The 15,345-nt window shown below is 40.2% G+C and overlaps 1 protein-coding gene across 3 annotated transcripts in view; it reads right to left on the reverse strand.

The window, feature by feature from the left end:
• ZDHHC3 (zinc finger DHHC-type palmitoyltransferase 3) overlaps positions 1-15,345 on the reverse strand; it is a 33,980-nt gene that overhangs the window by 6,718 nt on the left and 11,917 nt on the right. For 2 of the 3 annotated variants that reach the window (XM_069007532.1, XM_069007533.1), the window contains exons 3-6: positions 12,629-12,753; positions 9,328-9,424; positions 7,347-7,428; positions 5,450-5,580 (exon numbers count right to left, since the gene is read on the reverse strand). In XM_069007532.1, the coding sequence (XP_068863633.1) occupies positions 5,450-5,580; positions 7,347-7,428; positions 9,328-9,424; positions 12,629-12,753 (435 nt within the window). Of the gene's footprint in view, positions 1-1,137; positions 2,798-5,449; positions 5,581-7,346; positions 7,429-9,327; positions 9,425-12,628; positions 12,754-15,345 lie in introns of those variants that run through there. The other variant, XM_069007534.1, reaches the window with a different exon arrangement.

The raw sequence follows: 15,345 nt of genomic DNA on the forward strand, positions 1-15,345 counted from the left end.
GAAGAAATGCATTAATTTCCTTCAATGCACTTTTAAGACATGAAAGGAAAGAGCAAACCAGAAAGACAAGCATTGAGACAAATTGATGGTTACAGAGAAGACACAGGAAGCACCGCCATTGGAAATCATGATTAAGGCAGACTTTTCTTACAGCAGTTCCTTGCACTCGTTTCTGCTTGGAGCACCACTTAGTTTTCCAGAAGTGCCCTGTTTGACTTTCTTTCAATTTCTCTTGGCCACACTAAAACAGAACTAGCACCTGAAATGGGGTAGTCCTGACCAAGAAAATACTTTCCATCAGCTAACCAATAAGTCTGCCCTTCTCCTATTAGTACTGTCTTACTTTTAGCACCATTCAAATTGCACCAAACGGCACCACCGAGCTGTGCAGCACAAGGAAAGCTGAAGGCCATGGTTATTGCCACACACACACGACAGGTACTGGTGGCACTTCTGGGATGGTGCCTCGTTTAAAAAACAAAACACACAGTTTGACTGAAAATATCAGGACTATATAACACTGTTTAACAATTTGCATTTGGTTTGAAGCAAGAAAAACTCAGTAGCTAGGCATTTTTCCACAATGGTCAAAATGCCAGAAAAATGTAATCAATCTTCCTCCAGAATGCATAGCTAATAAGGGTAATTAAAATAAACCCAAACTGGAACGTAGAATTTGTAATCAAAACAATTTTTGAAGCAGTGAACTACAGAGAGGTGCATTAATTAGTTAATTGCCTAGCTGACTCAATATAAAAAGCCTCTCCCCTCAATAAATCTGATTTTGCATCAAGGCAGCATAAGGGCCAGATTCTCTACCAGTTCAAATCATCTCCTGCACGTGTCTCACCGGCTGGACTGACCATAGCCCAAGATCCAGCTTAACTATTAAGCTTGGGAGCGTTCTCTGAGAAACACCATCACACACTAAAACCAGAGTTACAGCCTCTCCCAAGTGGCGAAATAAACCACTGATTAACAGATCAGTATATTACCAATTAACTCACTCTCCAACTTAGAAGTTGAACACTCAAGCTAACCTTCATATGCTTCTGCCTGCTTGCACACAGAAGTGAAAGTTCAGAAAACCATTAGATTTTTCCTAAGATTTGGAGCAAAGAAAGGAAGAACAGCAAACAAGTTTTTGGAAAAGTTTTATTGCATTTGTTTTCCATATGGAAGCATTGACAGATTGAAAAGATGCAGCATTCACATTACTTCCAAAATGAGACATCCATTCAATTTCTCCTTCCCTGATTTCCCTCCCTTCCCACGTGGCTTTGAAGCAGTCTAAACAGGTCAGTTTCCAAAAAAATATTTTAAACCAAGGAAAGAAAAGATTCCTTGGAAGTCACAGACGCAGCTGATTTGTGTATTTCTTTTGTTTGCAATTCACTTGATGAGCCCATGGGAGTTGTGAATCAAAAATATAATAAAATTCCTGCCTGAACATAAGATGTCAGTTGTAATTATGAATGGTTTAGCTCTACCCATTTTTGGAATGCCTTCTGTCCCTCCCACTTTCATCACCACACAGTTCATAACAGCATGCATGCTCCTTACCATAAATATTTCCCAGTTTCAAACCCTTACACATATATGTGCCTGTGTTTACACACATACACATGTATGCATAAATAGGAGAAAAGATTTACAAAGCTCTAAACCAGGGCAATGCTAACAATATAGAATCTATCACCCTGGAACACTTACACATCCCATCAATATTAGTCTTTATAGGAATCTGGGCATTCATGTCAGTTTTTCACGTTAACACCGTTTAGCAGGCATTGCTCTAACAAGTCATTTACCAAGACAAACACACACAAAAAAAACATGATTCTGCTACTCTAAACACTTGAAAATTAGCTTTCTTTCTTTCCTGGAAGTGTAAGGCATGTAATAATCCAAACAGTCTTCTAAATCTGCCACAGTTATCCTAAAGGGGCAACAATTTCCTGCACACAAGGGAGGGAACAGACAAAATAATGCCAGAAAGATGGAATCAGTTCTGTGGCTGGAAGGAAAAAGGAGGGTGGAGTGGGAATTGGTGTTGGCAACGTTTAAGTACTTTAACTGTTTGTGATCACCAGGTCAACTGGCTCTCTTGCTGTGTTGCCTTCTGGTCTTGCACCTTTTGGTACGTGAAGTATCTGCTTTCCCGTTCAAGTTCACTTATGAAAGAGCAATGTGCTCCTTCAGGAAGTCCAAATGTGTCTGTGTAGGGCTGTTGGCACTCACATGTCATCCACAGAGCTCATCACAGTCAGGAGACAGCATGAGAATTTACTCAGAAGAGGTGGGTCATAACAGAGAAGAGAGGATCCCCTTCACATTAGTTATGCCATACAGAAAGCAGAGAGAAACAAATGCCAGTAAAGTTAATGAGATAAAAAAGAAAGGGGAAAAAAAAAGAAAAGGAAAAAAAAAAAAGAAAAAGCAGCAGCAGTTTCAGCCAGAGATATAGAATTATCTAAAATGGTGGAATATAGGGCTTGCTTTTCCTCTGCAATTATCAGCCATTTAATAGACATAAAAAAAGTTTGTTTTGCTTTTTGTTTTAAACATTCATGGAAAATTTGTAACAGTAGTGCTGTAATATGTTTCTATTTTAGTGGAAATGCTGGTCAGGAATTCCTCAGACCACATACTGGTACGGGTCTGCTTTTCCTTGGTCTGGTGTTGCGAATGGGCTAAGCCATGCTATAGAGAACGGATGGCCAAATACTGCTTTCATGTTCATCCATTTTGTTTTTTTAGCCCATCTTCTCTCTTCCTTTTTCAACTGTTCTATTCCCTGAAAACAGAAATATCACATTTTCAGTCAAATACTCAGATTCTGTAGTTCTGGATTCGGGGAAAGGTCTACTCTCAATTACCTCTTATCCAAAGGACAGAGTAAGAAAATACAAATGCATCTGTACTGCCTTTTCTTCTCTTCTCACTGTTTGATATTAAAAAATATTAAATCTAGAAACTGTTCCTTGAAAATAAAATTGCTTTCATTTTCTTCAGACCTACATACTTCAGAAACATTTTAAGACCTGCCATCCAATTGCCTCTGATGTCAAAAAAAACCCCACCACTTAAAACCAAACAAAAAATATGTGCTTTAATGGCTGAATGCATTATGTGCTAACCAGATGGAAAAGTTTTAGAAGAAACCATCACAAGCTCGCAGACAAAAAAAAAAAAAAACAAAACCAAAAAACCCACTAACCCAAAGAAAATCACTATAATGCTCCCAGATTCACCAAGCAAGTTCAGGAAGTGCCCATGGCTCAGTGTAGCTCAGTCTACCTGGTGCCTCTTCATGTGTCATTAGAATCACTGCTAAAACATGCATGGGCTGACAGCATGGAGAGAGGGTTAAATAAGATACTGATTTGAAGAAATCATTGGCATTGTTTAGTAAAGGTTAGAGGCAGAACAAAAATAAGCCATCAAGCAATCAGCTGGAACATTCACTAGTTAAACATTAAAAAAAAAAAAATCCATATTGTGTCTAAAGCCCAGGAGTGAATTTGGTCTGTCAGGAAAGCCATATATGCCTGGCTGCCATAGAAGCACAATGAGTAAGAGCAGTCACTGGAGAGCATCACTCTCCCACGGGCAGCAGCAGCAGCTGGCAGATCACCCAGCTCCTTGACTCTGCATCTTTTGCAAGGTACGGTTTCTCCTGACCTGCACGTGTCTCCCACGCTACGCAGTAATGCGCTGCAATGCATCTGCGTGCCTCAAATTACTGACGCTGGGAGCTCTGATCAACACAACAGGGGACAATTGCAGGAGTTGTGCTGATCCCTGGTAAATGTCACCTCCAGAGACAACAGCAAAATACCAGGGTTCTGGGTCCCTCCAGGCAGAAAGGAACCATCTTGCTGGGACAGCGTACTTGAGATGAGGAATGAAGTTGCCCAGTGACTGGAATAGAAAGGTGAAAAACGGCAACACACAGCCCTGTCTCTAAAATGTGAGTTACAACACTACAAGAGAGCACACCAAGAAGCACTTCACCTGGAAGTATTCCTCTGCTCAAAACAGACTGGTTGCCAGACAGCTAGCTCAATGCTGGCACACCAACAATGAGACATTCCATGGAGCAAAATCCTTACTGGTACATATTAAAAAAACCACCCAAAAATAAAAAGCCACAACCCAACAAGGGGAGACCATATTTCATTTTTTTAATTTTAGAATGTGGCATTGTTCCTTTAACATCTATGAGTCCCCAGAATTAGAGTGGAAGGGAAAATCTGGGGACTTATATGGGTGCCCAGCCATAGGAAGCAGTTTCTAAAAATTCTTGACATGTTTTGAAGATAGAGAAATTCAAACAATGATTTCACAGGCAGCATTGCTAATTTACACACTTACTGATGAACACAAGCTCAGCAGGATCTGTACCACACTGTACTTCTTCCTGGGGCTCTCCCCATCAGAAAGAACAGTGAAGTCTTCCTCTGAACACAGACAGGTGGAACATCAGCCTCTTGCTGAAGCCAAGCATTAAAAAGAGCACTGCAAAAAAAGGCTCAGAGCAATGGGCCCATACAGCATATAATGCCAGTCACAGCTCTCTGACAGTAGCAAAAATACTTATGCTAGCTTCAACTGGCCATGGGCAAACAAGGAAAAGAAACCTAAAGGAGGCAGGGAGGAAAGAAGAGTTGTCACTCTTTTAAGACTATCACTTCTCTCCAACCACCCCAGTTAATTCAATTACCTGAGCATGCTTGGTGAAGAGTGGAAGTATTCACAAGTGTGGGAACACCCACCGGAGTCCCCAGCTCCATCGTTACAGAAGTGGGCAAATACATGGATTTAGGACTGTAATATTATTATATAATCTCTCCTATGCCACCTTTGAATTTGGGATGACTTGGTGGATTTGCAGCAGACTGTGTCCAGCAGGGTCCCGTGAGCCTGCTCCACTCCCATTTCTTTTTCCCTCTGGCAAGAGTTTTTGAACTGTTGAACAGGTATCTAAGATTGGAAAATCTTCTAGGTTAAAAAAAAGCCTCTGTGTGTGTGGGTATTCCTCCCCCACCTACTCATCTTGGCTTACCAGCACACAAACCTGTGCACAGTGACAACCAGGACACAGGTGAATTTCAGACAATCCCAATGTAAAAGCACCTCATTAAAGAAAAAAAGTTCTCCAATCCACAGGGACAAATATTCTCTACAGAATAATCCCAGCTACCTATGCCTATTTTATGGGAAGTACTGTCAACACAGCACTCCAGCCAATACATAGGAGTACCCTACTTCCCACAGTGACCTTCAGAGAGCACCATCCAGCACCGTGCTAGCTCAGCTTTATTACACTGGATCTCTCCTCAAAGGGTACATGGACTCCCTGTGCTGTGAGGTAAAACCCCACAGCCCATTACTGTTTCTACAGATGGTGAGAGACAGGGTAAAGGAGAGAGTGTGTGACACCCACCGTTTCATCAGTGCAGATGGAGTGTACTTGGGTCCCAAACATAACTGAGGTGAAGATGAGAAATAGGAGAGCCTCAAAACACAAGAGGATGAGGAGAATCACTGTAGTTGGTGGGGAGAAGGAACTGCACTCTGTGAAGACAAAACAACAGAGTTGGAAGGGCAGACACCAAGTAATGCACCAGCTGCAAAACACCTGCTAAGCCACGAGTTTTCCGTACTCAAACTATCAAATGAATTATTTGGACAACATTCCCAGCAAGACACACAGGGAAGCTCTGACATGCAAGCATAAAATGATCGCTCCCTCAAGTTTAAAAAAAAGCCAAAAAACCCACCAAAGACCCTGCAACGCTTCAAGATTGTAATTTTCTTTTCTAGTTCAGAGTTCCCCCAGCACACTGGCTAGGATTCCATTCTACTCAATTTCACCTGGAGCTTCTCTCTTAAACCTTAGCCTTAACAGATTTTCCACAGTGATAAGTCCATTAGAAATCTCAAGCTGGCAGTCAGGACACGAGCTTATGCAGCACCAACATAAAACCAGGGTATGCTTCCTTTTCATAACTGCTCTAAGCTGTCACTTAAAGAATGTCAGATTAAGCCAAATTCCTATTTTTCCTCATACTCAATAATGCAAACTCAAGCAAGAGCTATTAAAAAAAAAAACCAAGAAGGTAATTAGAAAAAAGGAGCAGAAGAAAGGAATGTTATAGGGCCAAAGTCATAGTGCTCAGTGCTGTAAATGTCAGAACATCTCCAGATTTTTTTGAAATCTAAGACTCTCATCAAAAGCCTGTATTTTTCTCATGAGATCTTCAGCTTAAACAGATTCACCATAATCAGGGACTAACACAATTTGCACAAACACAAGGCAGCTGAACAACACATCCATCTCTCCTAACAGCACTGTTCTGCCACCTAAGCCTGAGACAGCTAGGAAAGTGCTTTCTCCACAGGAACAGGCTCTAAGAAAGGAGATAAGGGAAACTACCTTTTGATGTATCCTTCCCTTATGGCCCTGGCCACTGCGGTCAAATGCAGATGTTCTCAGTGACAGCTGGCAGCTGTTTTACCAAGTTCTGAAGTGCAGAACAACCTCATCAAGTTCAATTAATATGTGTATCCTCTGCAGTACTATAAACTAAAACCAGTCATTATATTGAATAACACTACTGAAATTCCAAGGAAAAAACCCTCATCCTTTTCCAAACTAAGTCATAAGCAGCACATACAAGTGCCCACAAATTCTCTGACACCTTGCTGTTCAACTCAGCATTACCTTGGGGATTTCCTATACATCCACATGTGATTTTAAGAATATAGATAGACTGACTTTGTGAATGTTTACTCACTGACTACTTCAGAGTGATGCTGAGGTTTTTGGTTTGGCTTTTTTGAGCTGCTTGGGCTCTGTTTTTGGTTTGTTGGGTTGTTTTGGGGTTTTTTTTGAGAAAAAGAATTGTTTGTTCTTGTGAGGGTGGATTTTTGGATCTGAGCTAGCATGTTTTCCTGGCAGTCTTGCAAGAATGATTCACATTACCCTTTTTAAAAAAGCATACACATTCTTCTTATCTTTTGCTGGCATTCAGGAAATTAGTGCTGTGTTCACGTGAACAGTAGGTTATTACACACATACTCCTCAGGTGTCTTTACATATCAGCTTTTTCCTAGGCACTATCAGATAAAAGTTAAAACAGGACTTTTCAGGAAAGAGATTCCAGCAGGTAAGAAAGAATTATGAAGTTCCAGGACTGATCATTAAAAATAATAAAAAAAACAGAGCTAGCATAGCAGAACCTTGATTGCATTCTTCGGAAACAAGCAACTTACTGCATTGTAAGTTCTTATTCAAAGGGTAATCTGCTATTTTAATAAAGTATTTTGTTTATACTCACTTGTCCAGTCTTCTTCAAAGCAGTACAAGAAGTGAAATCCCACCATGATTAGAGCATGCAGGGAAATCAGTGCTATATACATCTGAAAAATAAAGGATGTAATACAGGCACCAAGTGAGCTCAAAGACCAAAATGCTCAATCTTCCCAACACTTTATTTGAAAGCATAGTGCTAAGATTTCAAAATCAAACCACAAACAACTCCCAAAACCATCAAGCTCTCCTATCTCCCCTGAAAAAGCACCATGAAGCTGGCAAATGCCAAGACTACACAGACTCATTCTCTCCTTACTAACAGCTCTGAGCGAACACAAGGCAGACTGCTGAATTTAATGCCAGCTGGATCCAAATCCAGCCTCCTGTGTCCCAGAGTGGCCTTCCACACAGCTCACTGTCCTTACCTCAGCTGAGTACTGCATGGCTTTCAGAGAACAGTAACACTGATCAAGGTATCCTGTTGTCAAAGCTTACATCCTTGCTCTTGACAGCACTACAGCTTCCCAGAGAAACAACAATTAATTTGTTTTAACCAGAGAATGCACTTTTATCTGTTTTCCAGTATGAGGTTCAGAAAAATGATGTATTTTTTTAACAAGTACTTTCTCCTGAGGCAGACACTGGCATGGAAAGTTTCTCTCAGGATTTAATACTTCATACTTAATCATTTTTGGTTTAAGCTAGGTCTTAGCTTTGTAATAAAAAGTGTATGTAACAAAAAGAACAAAAGCTATGTGCAATGCTGCACATAGATTACAATTTACTAAGACAGGGCTAAAAAAATTACTCTCCTGAAGGTACAAACTCTGACAAAGATAGGCAGATCATAGAAGTGAGAGAGACTTTGTAACAAGAAACACCTCTGGAAGCAGTAAAAGGCAATAGGGGAGTATTTGGGTTTTCCTCACAAGCTGAGCATGCTGCTGTTCTTTCACTTCCTCACAGGTCAAAAAGAATATCTAAGAATAAAACCAGAAATCCTTATTTTGTTTCTCTCAACCAAATTAAGTGTTAAATACAGTCTGCTAGAAAGTGGACATCAAGTTTTAATAGAAACTGAAATCCTTTTGATAGGACTAAAATACCTAGCTCACCTCTCAAGGTAAAAAAAAAACCTGCTTGCTCATAGGAAAGAAATGGGATTCATTTTGTTCTGTAATCCACATCCTTGCAAACCACACCACAGAACACTAAGCCTTTCATTTAACTGAAAATCTCCTCCTTTCTGCTTGGTAATATGAGAACATACTTCCTCAAACCTACAGATGTCTCAGAAGATTTATTAATAAAACAGAGCATCACTGAAACTCAGCCTTGTAATGTTCACACTACTCCCACGGGATACTTGCAGTTCACTTTGATGAAACACATTTCAAACCTTCCAGAAATATCCAGTATTCAAGTTTGTACTCCTGTTTTCTTACTCATGATGCTACAGATATAGTACAAAAAGTCGTGCACCTCCTTGGTTTTCAAGTACAAAACTAAACCACTTGCAATTAAAAGGTGGATAATTCTTATCTAAGGGGATGCAGACTTCCCACTCCTTCTTTGAGATGTAGCAACAGCTCTTATTACATGATCCCACACAGGTACTCATACAACTATAATGTTTAGGAGCCCTACATATGCCTGGGACCCTACCAGCCACTGTTTGATGTAAAGGGATGGCCCCTGCCTCGAAGAGCTCAGCACCACAGTAAACTACTCACATCACAAAATAGGTGCTGAACAACCACCAATACAAACCTCAAAAACCCCTGACAAAGGCTTCCTGTGATGCCTTTTCCCAGTGCTGTGGATGGATGGGTGGGGGTGTGTGTGTTCCCTAATTAGTGAAACAGAAGCCTGTAGCAGGTCCCCATAAAGTTCTTCCAAAACACGAAGGAAGAGAATGCCAGCACTGGGAGCTGCTTCACAGACTACACACTGCATTTCAGCACTTCCCACTGGACAACCTCAAGCATCACCTGCAAAATACTTACTGTAAACAGTACAAAGTACTTCTGGTTATTCTCTCCTACACAGTTATTGACCCACGGGCAGTGATGGTCCATTTTCCGAATGCACCTCTTGCAAACACTGAAAGAACACAGGTCTGTATTAACAGCACTTTTCCTTCCAGGAACACAAGATTTCACAGGGGGTTGGGGGACAAATAAATTCAGGAAAAGAATCAGAGGAGAAATCTGAATCTAAAAGAATTTACTTGCCACCATATTCATATTTGTGGTTTGCTTACTTGACTAAGCCTGTTCAAAATGAACCACACAAAACCCAACCACCACTACAAAAATTAAGGCCACACATCAGTGGTTCTTTCCCAAATATAGTTTGAATCATACATTGGGGCAGATGGAAAAAAATCTGTGATTATGTTTAGTTTTAATATATAAGGCCTGTAAAAATGTCCACAGATTAAAACCAAACAGAAACTACAACGATATAAAAGGCAGTAATGAATAAAGATACTTTTCAAAGTTGCTAATAACAGACTAAAGTTTATTTCCCAACGCTTGCTGGTAGCAGGAACTTGCAAAAAAGGAAAATAAATAAGGCATTAGAAAAGATTATTGACATCAAGGTAAGCCACATACTAGTAGAAAACTGTGGCAGTCAGTCAGGAAGATGGTAGCACAATATACATTCAAGGTGAAATTAGATGTTAAAGCACTTCACAAAACCAGACTAATAAAATCAAAATTCAAATTCTTGCCAGCATGTAAATTGTGGCTGGAAGTCAAATAATTAAAACACTATTACTTTGTCTGAACATCATTCTCTTGCTTAGTCAGTAACTGCTTCAACTCACATAATAAAGGAAGTCTTTTTCTCTGCTGCTTTCTCATATGCTAGGAGACGAAAGGCAGTCTCCTGATACCACATTGCACAAACAAGCACAGAAATCAAATATCAAAAAACACAAAACCCCAAAGCAAACAAACAATAGACCCAGAAAGGAAACAGCCATTCCAGAACAATTCTGGCAGCAATGAAACAGAAAGGACTGAGTGCTCTGCTAATTTTATTTTTCTTCTTATAACAAAAAGCACTTTGACCTTAATATAAATAATAAACTTCAACACCCAAACACTTAAGGGAAACTCAAACGAAAACATACACATGTTCTTATCAGCATGTATGAATAAACAATAGAAAACATCTCTGTCAGAACAGCCTTTCACTCACTTTACACGGTGGGAGGGGATAATCCCCAAGGATATGTGCTATGACTGAAAAACAAATGAGTTGCTATAGGCCTGATCCTAAATGAAAGTCCAGGCAGGCAGGCCCCAGCCTCCCAGCACGGGGCCAGATCAGGAGCTGCTTCTCCTCAGGCAGACCTGGGTGCCCTACTACCTGTCAGCCCCAGGTGCAGCGGGAAACATGAAAAGCCTCATTTTGCCAGAACAAGCAGCTTAAAATTATTTTGGGCTACATGGGGTCTAAAATCAGCAGGCACAGTAAAAGCAATTTATCTGCCAGATAATGTACTTCGTATGACAAGTATTTATCATTGTGATAAAAAAAGGAGGGGGTAAGGTGAGGCAGGTGGTAAAGGAGGAGGATGCCTCCCTGTGTGCAGGTGTGCACAAACTTGCCTTGGGCTCTAAGAGAGGTGAGTACCCAAGCAACCCTTCAACTGCTCCTACTTCCCCAGAGGGACAACCTGAAGATGCCAAGCCACAGATGTGAAAGGGATAGGAGAGGAGGCTGGGAGGGGAAGTTTTATTCCATGTACACATACCAAAAACAGTTGGATGACAGGCAGAACAGGAAGCTAGCTGGTGGAAAAGGAAACACAGAAACCACAACTAAACACTACAGCAGCAGGGATACTCACACACTTTCCCCCACTCAACCACCTAGCTTCCAAATGCTGGCAGGACTAGTTTACTGGGCACAGGGGACTCACTAAATAGCACATTCATCAAAAACACCCTGGTCCCTCTGGCATACAGCTAGCAGTAGCTCCTGCTGATGCAGATGCTCAACCTTGATGTGTTGAAGTCTAATAAATCTCCCTAGGCCACAAAAAAAAAAAAAGTTTGACTGAAGATTCTCAACAACATCAGTGGTCAGTGGATCACCTTCCCAAATCTTAATGTCTAAAAACTTATCTTAAAGCATAGAAAAAAGTACCATAGTGACAAGGTTTTGTGCTTAGCCAGAGTCTTTTTCATTTACCTACACTGCGAGTAATCATCAAGACGGCATTTTAGATGTGAAGTTTCATTCATAATTGAAAAGCTGTCAGAGCGGATTTTACAGTAGCATTAGTAAGTGATAGGCATGATCACATCGCTCCTGCTGAATAACCAACTCCTGATTTTCATTAAAATTTAAAAAAAGAAAAAAAAACACAACAAAAAAGAAAAACATTTGCAAACTGAAGCTCTGAAAACAAATATGAAAAAAAAGCAATCAGCAGGACAAGTTTGCTCAGCTCATTACCATGTATTTCCCTCCCCACAAGACCACTGCATGAATCAGCAGTAGCCCAGGTATGAGCTCTCTCTGTATGTATTGCTTTTTGAGTAGGTAAGGAAGTGACACCAGTGCAAACTTATTAACTACTTACTGGAAAGCAGGTTCGATTGCTTTAAAAGCAGAAGAGAATTTTAGGAAGTAGTTATTTTTTTGCTCACTGCCTTTAGTACTAAAAAGCTCACTACCAGTTACTCTCTTCTGGGAAGTTTATCCTACCAGAAAAAGAAAGGACATGACAGATCAGTAGGCATACTGATCTATCACACAGCACAAAACAATGTCACAGTACTCAATGAAAATGTGGAAGTCTGAACTTTTAAAAAATATGTAGAGTTACCTGCACTTCAGTTTTAACTTAAATACTACTTCTAAATAGGATACACAGTTAAGACAAATGGGTTTGTGAATAAAAACAAAAATGGAAAAGACACTGACCCTTTGGGAGATGTTTTATGGACTTCTACGCATTTTGGTACAGAATGTCTCTTTTCAAGTCATCTTTACATGAAAATTTATGGAATGTCAGTTACAAGTCTGGAGCCAAGGCAGCACTCAAAAATTTTAAGTGTTTCTCACTTTGCACGAAGTAGCCTCGGCCTCCTATATCTGAAAATCTGTCAGAAAAGGTATGAGATTTCTTCTGAGAAGCTTAAATGTGTCAGGTACTACTGGCAACAGAATTTGTGTGCCAATCCCTCAACTGACTCACTCCAGCCTCAGACTCCAACAACAAGGCACACCGGTGAATAATTCGTGAGGTCTTGATGAAACAGCCATCTTCAGAAAAGACTTTACCTGCAGTGATGTGCTCTGTCAGGTTTGATGCTACAACACTTTGGGCACTTGTAAACCACCTGTCCTGGCTTTAGCTGTAAACTCTCGATGAACTCTTTTGTGGCATTACCTTTGGGTACAGCACCCTGCAGGCAAAAAAAAACAAACCAGGAGATTAATTTGTGGACATTACAGCTGCTAAGAGCAACAGGATGACTTAAAACCATGGAAGGGGAAGGAAGAAAAAGAAGTAAAAACTTCCCTAAGATCAACAGAGTTTCAAGAAGAGCAAGAAGATTCAGAAAATAAATTTAAATGTGGTCTTAAAATATGGAACCACACATTGAAACATAATTTTGGTGGGGCTTTCATTCTTTTTTTTTTTTTAAACATCAATACAGCAATTAGTCTTTTGTAATACTAGCTTCACTTAAGCAATTAGTCTTTTGTAATCCTACAGTAACCTTAAAATATTTAAGAATCCTCATCCCTCTTTTCACATCAACAAATTTATCATGTCAGTGTTTCATATCACAAACTGAGAATCGCAGATGTTTTATGCCAGTAGAAGCAGCTTCTTCTAAAGTATCACTGTGTACACTAGAAGTTGCTGGTAAACAACTCAGGTATTTATAGTTATGCTTCCACTGTGTATTTGTTATTTAAATTAGGGTTTAACATTCAAACGGTGAACCCTAAGAATCATCACACCTGAATAAGACTCGGTAAAACATTCTTAGCTGTGCAATTTCCACTTTAAAGTATATCTTTAAATAGGTAACATATTGCTGCTACAGGAGCCCAAGTTCATAAGTTTCCAGCCTTTACAGGGACATTAATTTGCTCAAAAAAACTAAACCAAAGAAACTTCTGCTAAAAAAAAAAAAAAAAAACAACCAAAAAAAGCCATGAAACACGGTGTATGAAATCACTGCTGGTACATTGGCACAATTTACTTCTGTGAATGTAGGCTTTTTTTATTGAAATAAAAACAAAGATGCAGTATTTCAATAGATTTCTGATGATACCATCTCCTTTTAATACATCTATACAACCTCCTAACAGCAATAAACAGAAATGATACACGAGTGAGAGAACTGCACATTAAACCAGTGCCATAAGGCTTTTTTAAGCAGTCTTTGGGGTTTTTTTTCCCCACAAAACTCCCAACAGGCCTGACTAACTTAAAAATTACCAAAACCAATTTCCACAAAATGCTACAACTCATGTTCTCTCTCTTCAGTATGCAGCAAAGCTCAAAACTTTAGGAATGCTTTTAGCAAAGACCCATTGGAAGCAGTTCCTGAAATGCAGGACACAGGCTATCAGTTGTGAATAACTGAATTGTTCATTTACTTATAATAAGAATTCTGCTTGTTTGCCTCAGCAATGCTTTCTGTTTCATTCTGATCCTGTATGTGCTCCTGGTTCCCTGTGTCCTGGAAGCTTCCTTAATCCCAGACTCTCACTGTCTCCCAGATGTCAGCACATCCCTTCTCTGTATCTTTCCCCCTGCATTTTCTTTAGCTGACTTCCTCATTAAAAAAATGAAACAAAATCCCACTGGCTCTCCATCCCCATACATAAATCCCACCTCACACTAGGAATTAACATATCTTTTCTCAATTATTCTCAACAGAGATTATATCTGCTTCTCCAACACTGCTCGCCTGGCCCGTTTCAAAATACAGCTTTTGTTTCAGAAGAGTTGCTGCTAACTCTGCAAAATAATTCCAGCAACCTGAAGGTCCCTAAGCATAAAAATCACACAACACACAATAATTAACAACCACCCTTAGCATACAAACTATCTAACAAACTGCTGCAACCCTCCGAGTCCAACGATCAGAAGTTTCAGAGGCTAAACTACTGCTTACACTTCTGCCCAGAAGCAGCAGCATTTAATTCAACTGTCTTTTTACCATAAATTGTGAGATTACCCTGAATCAAGCCATTTCTGCAGTGCTATGGCTTCTGGAAGAGCTGGAATCTAAGAAACAAAGATTATACTGAAGTCCTAATGGCACCTAACAAGGCTTCAATGGGGAAATAACATTTGGAAGGAACAGAGTATCAGAGGCATACCACCACTCCCAACAGCAACAAGAACACTTGCAAGGAAGTGGACAGGAGAAGCCTAAGCTTGTCTTTCCTTCCACTGACTAGTGGAGATGGGGTTTTGGATTGAGTGTACTGTCCAGAGGCTATTAAGCAAAACAGACCACCACAGGCCATTCAGAATTAGCATCATGGTGCTAAACTTCATCTTGTCACAAACTGAAAGACAAGAAAGCAGCAGATCTGATCTCTCAAAGCAATGTCCTAAGGATACATACAAGGGGATCTCACGATTCTGATGCTTCCCAACTTGCCTAAGAACTGCCAGCCCTAGCATGTTCAGACTGTATTTATTTCAGCATTGTCCAATACACTCAACAAAACCAGTAGAATGAGAGATGGTAACAGAGCTTTTCAAAACAACACATGTTCTGCTCCATTCTGCTGAAGCAATACTTGCCAAGGCAGACAACCAAAACCAGCTTTTCTAGCTTTCCTGTTCATCAAGACACAACAAGCCACAAACACAAGATCTGCCACTGGGGAGAAAACAGCATCAGAGAGAAACACTCTCCTTCCCAGTGCAAAAAGAGGAGCTGCTCACACACCGGGAATCTAACACTGAGTCCTTGACTTTGCATCCGACTTGAGTGGGACGAAAAATTAGCATACCACATCAG

This window comes from Aphelocoma coerulescens, chromosome 2 (assembly GCF_041296385.1).
Source record: "Aphelocoma coerulescens isolate FSJ_1873_10779 chromosome 2, UR_Acoe_1.0, whole genome shotgun sequence".
Taxonomy (NCBI): Eukaryota; Metazoa; Chordata; class Aves; order Passeriformes; family Corvidae; genus Aphelocoma; species Aphelocoma coerulescens.